The sequence below is a fragment of the Loa loa genome (genome assembly GCF_000183805.2).
Source record: "Loa loa unplaced genomic scaffold supercont3.228, whole genome shotgun sequence".
In the NCBI taxonomy this organism is placed as follows: domain Eukaryota; kingdom Metazoa; phylum Nematoda; class Chromadorea; order Rhabditida; family Onchocercidae; genus Loa; species Loa loa.
This window is the reverse complement of record NW_018108408.1, coordinates 77,922-80,248: the sequence shown is the minus strand read 5'-3', so window position 1 is coordinate 80,248 and position 2,327 is coordinate 77,922. Positions and strand designations below refer to the sequence as shown.

At 21.3% G+C, this 2,327-nt stretch overlaps 1 protein-coding gene across 1 annotated transcript; it reads left to right on the top strand.

The window, feature by feature from the left end:
- Positions 1 to 130: 130 nt before the first annotated feature.
- LOAG_14747 (hypothetical protein) lies at positions 131 to 1,958 on the top strand (the record flags this gene model as incomplete). The annotated part of the gene is made up of 2 exons (XM_003150240.2): positions 131 to 219; positions 1,785 to 1,958. Coding segments are annotated over 2 exons (263 nt in total), but the record flags the coding sequence as incomplete, so codon positions are not given.
- Between the last annotated feature and the right edge of the window lie 369 nt (positions 1,959 to 2,327).

Below are 2,327 nucleotides of genomic sequence, written 5' to 3'. Positions count from 1 at the left end.
AAACTTTGACCTTTTGTACTTTTAATATTTCGATAATTTCTTTTTTTTCTTCATCTTAATTTTTGTATTTTTTGTATTTTTTAGTTTAAATTTTTTTCTTTTTTTTTGTCATATTTATCATTCCTTTTAGGTGGACGTTTCAAGAAGGAAGTAGTACTTGACGGTCAAAGTTATCTATTACTTATACGTGACGAAGGAAGTGCTCCACCTGATTATCAGGTTTTTTCCTTTTTTTTCTTTCGTGATATTTTTTGTTTTTACTTTTGAAATTTAATTAAAAACCGGAAATTTAGCGTTTAAATTTTGTCTAAATTTGCACTTTAAAATCGATAATTAGTTTATATAAAATGTGTTTTTTTCCCTCTCTCGATCATAAATAAATTACTAATAAATTAAATTACTTAAATTTATTAAAAAATAAATTAAATTACTTAAATAAAACAAAAGTAAAATAAATTCATTACTTAAATTTATTTTTTTTGGCTTCAATTTCTGGTAATTAAATTTTAGAATGTAAATTTTATGAATGAAAAAATGAAAATCTTTTGATTAATTAAATTTTCAACAACAAAAAAAAAAACATTTCAAAATTCACAGAATTTTAATAATAATAATTTTTCATTAATTCTAATCAATACATTAGTTTTTGATTTCTAAATTAAAATTTCATACCACAATTGAAGTATTCTTCTCCCAAAATCATCGATCTTATTTTGATTAATTAGTTTTTTTTAATTAATTATTTGATCATTTCATTGGTAATAAATCAAATTTATGCATACTTCGACCAAATTTTATAAATAATTTCTATTTGAATAATTATTTCGCTCTTTCCCGAATTTTCTTTTTTTTTTTTTTTTTGTCCATTTTATTACACCCGCCAAAATATATAATGTCAGGTACTGACTGATTGATTGTAAATTTTCAATATTTCTTTCCCTCTCTTTCTCCCTCTCTCTTTCTCCATCCCTCTCCCTTTCCCTCTATCCCTCTATCATCTTCCTTTCCCTCTGTCTTCTTTAAATCCAAATATTTGATAATTTTCTACAATTTAACCCTTCCCCATTCTGCTTTATCCATCTGTCACCCTCATTATTTTACCCCACCTTACCACAACACCATTCATCACTTTATTTTATTTCATTAAGATTTATAAAAATGTCTCATTCATATAGTAATGCTAAAAATTAAATTATAATTGTATACTCAAAATAATAAATCAAAAATTAAAAAAGTAATGAAAATCAAGAAATTATTATTATCATTTTCTTTTACATTTCATTTAATAAATTTGGTGTAATTACAAATCTTTCCTACTTTTTTTTCTCTTTCTCTCTTATTTCTTCTTTTCTTTTTTTTTTCTGTTAAATATTTCTCAAAAATTTTTTCATCCAATTTCATTACTGATTTTTTTTTATTATTTCAATTTCATATTTTAATCATTTATTTATAAAAAATTATTTTTTCCTTTTTTACTCAATCATTTTGTATTGAATAAATGAAAATAATAATATTAACATAACATTCATTATTTTAATTTTATTCGATTATTTTGTTACTATCACATTTTTTAATTTCTAATCAAATCATTTAATTAATATTTGTCATCAACAATAGCATTAGCATTTTCTTTTTTTTTTTTAAATTTTTTATCAAATCATTTGTTAAAAAGCTTTTCTTCTTGAAAAATTTTTAAAATTTTCATCAAATCATTTTATAAAAAAGCTTTTTTTTTTTTTTTGAAAAATTTTATTCAACATTTTAAAATTTTTTGTATATTTCAGTTTGCACAGTGGGTAGACGCGGTAATTTTTGTATTTTCATTAGAAAGTCAAGAAAGTATTGAAATCGCATTGCGATATTACGAACAAATGGCCAAATATCGGAATATTAATGAAATACCTGTAATGATGGTAGCAACACAGGTAAACATTTTGGGTGTAATTATTGCTGATTAAATTTTGAATCCTTTTGGATTTAAAAAAAAAAAATGGATAATAATTAACAGGGATAATGATGTTAATGGCTATTGTAGACGATAATGATGATGATGATGATGATGATAATGATGATAATTAGAGGATATTTCGATATTTTATCCAAATAATTACTATTCTAAATTCCATCGAATTATTTTTCTTATTGTAATGAAAATTTTAGCATTAATTTTTGTTTTAACATTAATATAAATTGTTATATTGCTATCTAAATTTTGGAACGAATTTTATTATTCAATTTAAATTTCAAATTAAAAGTTCATTTTTAAATTCTATAATCAAATGACAATTATAACATATATATATATATATATATATATATATATATAT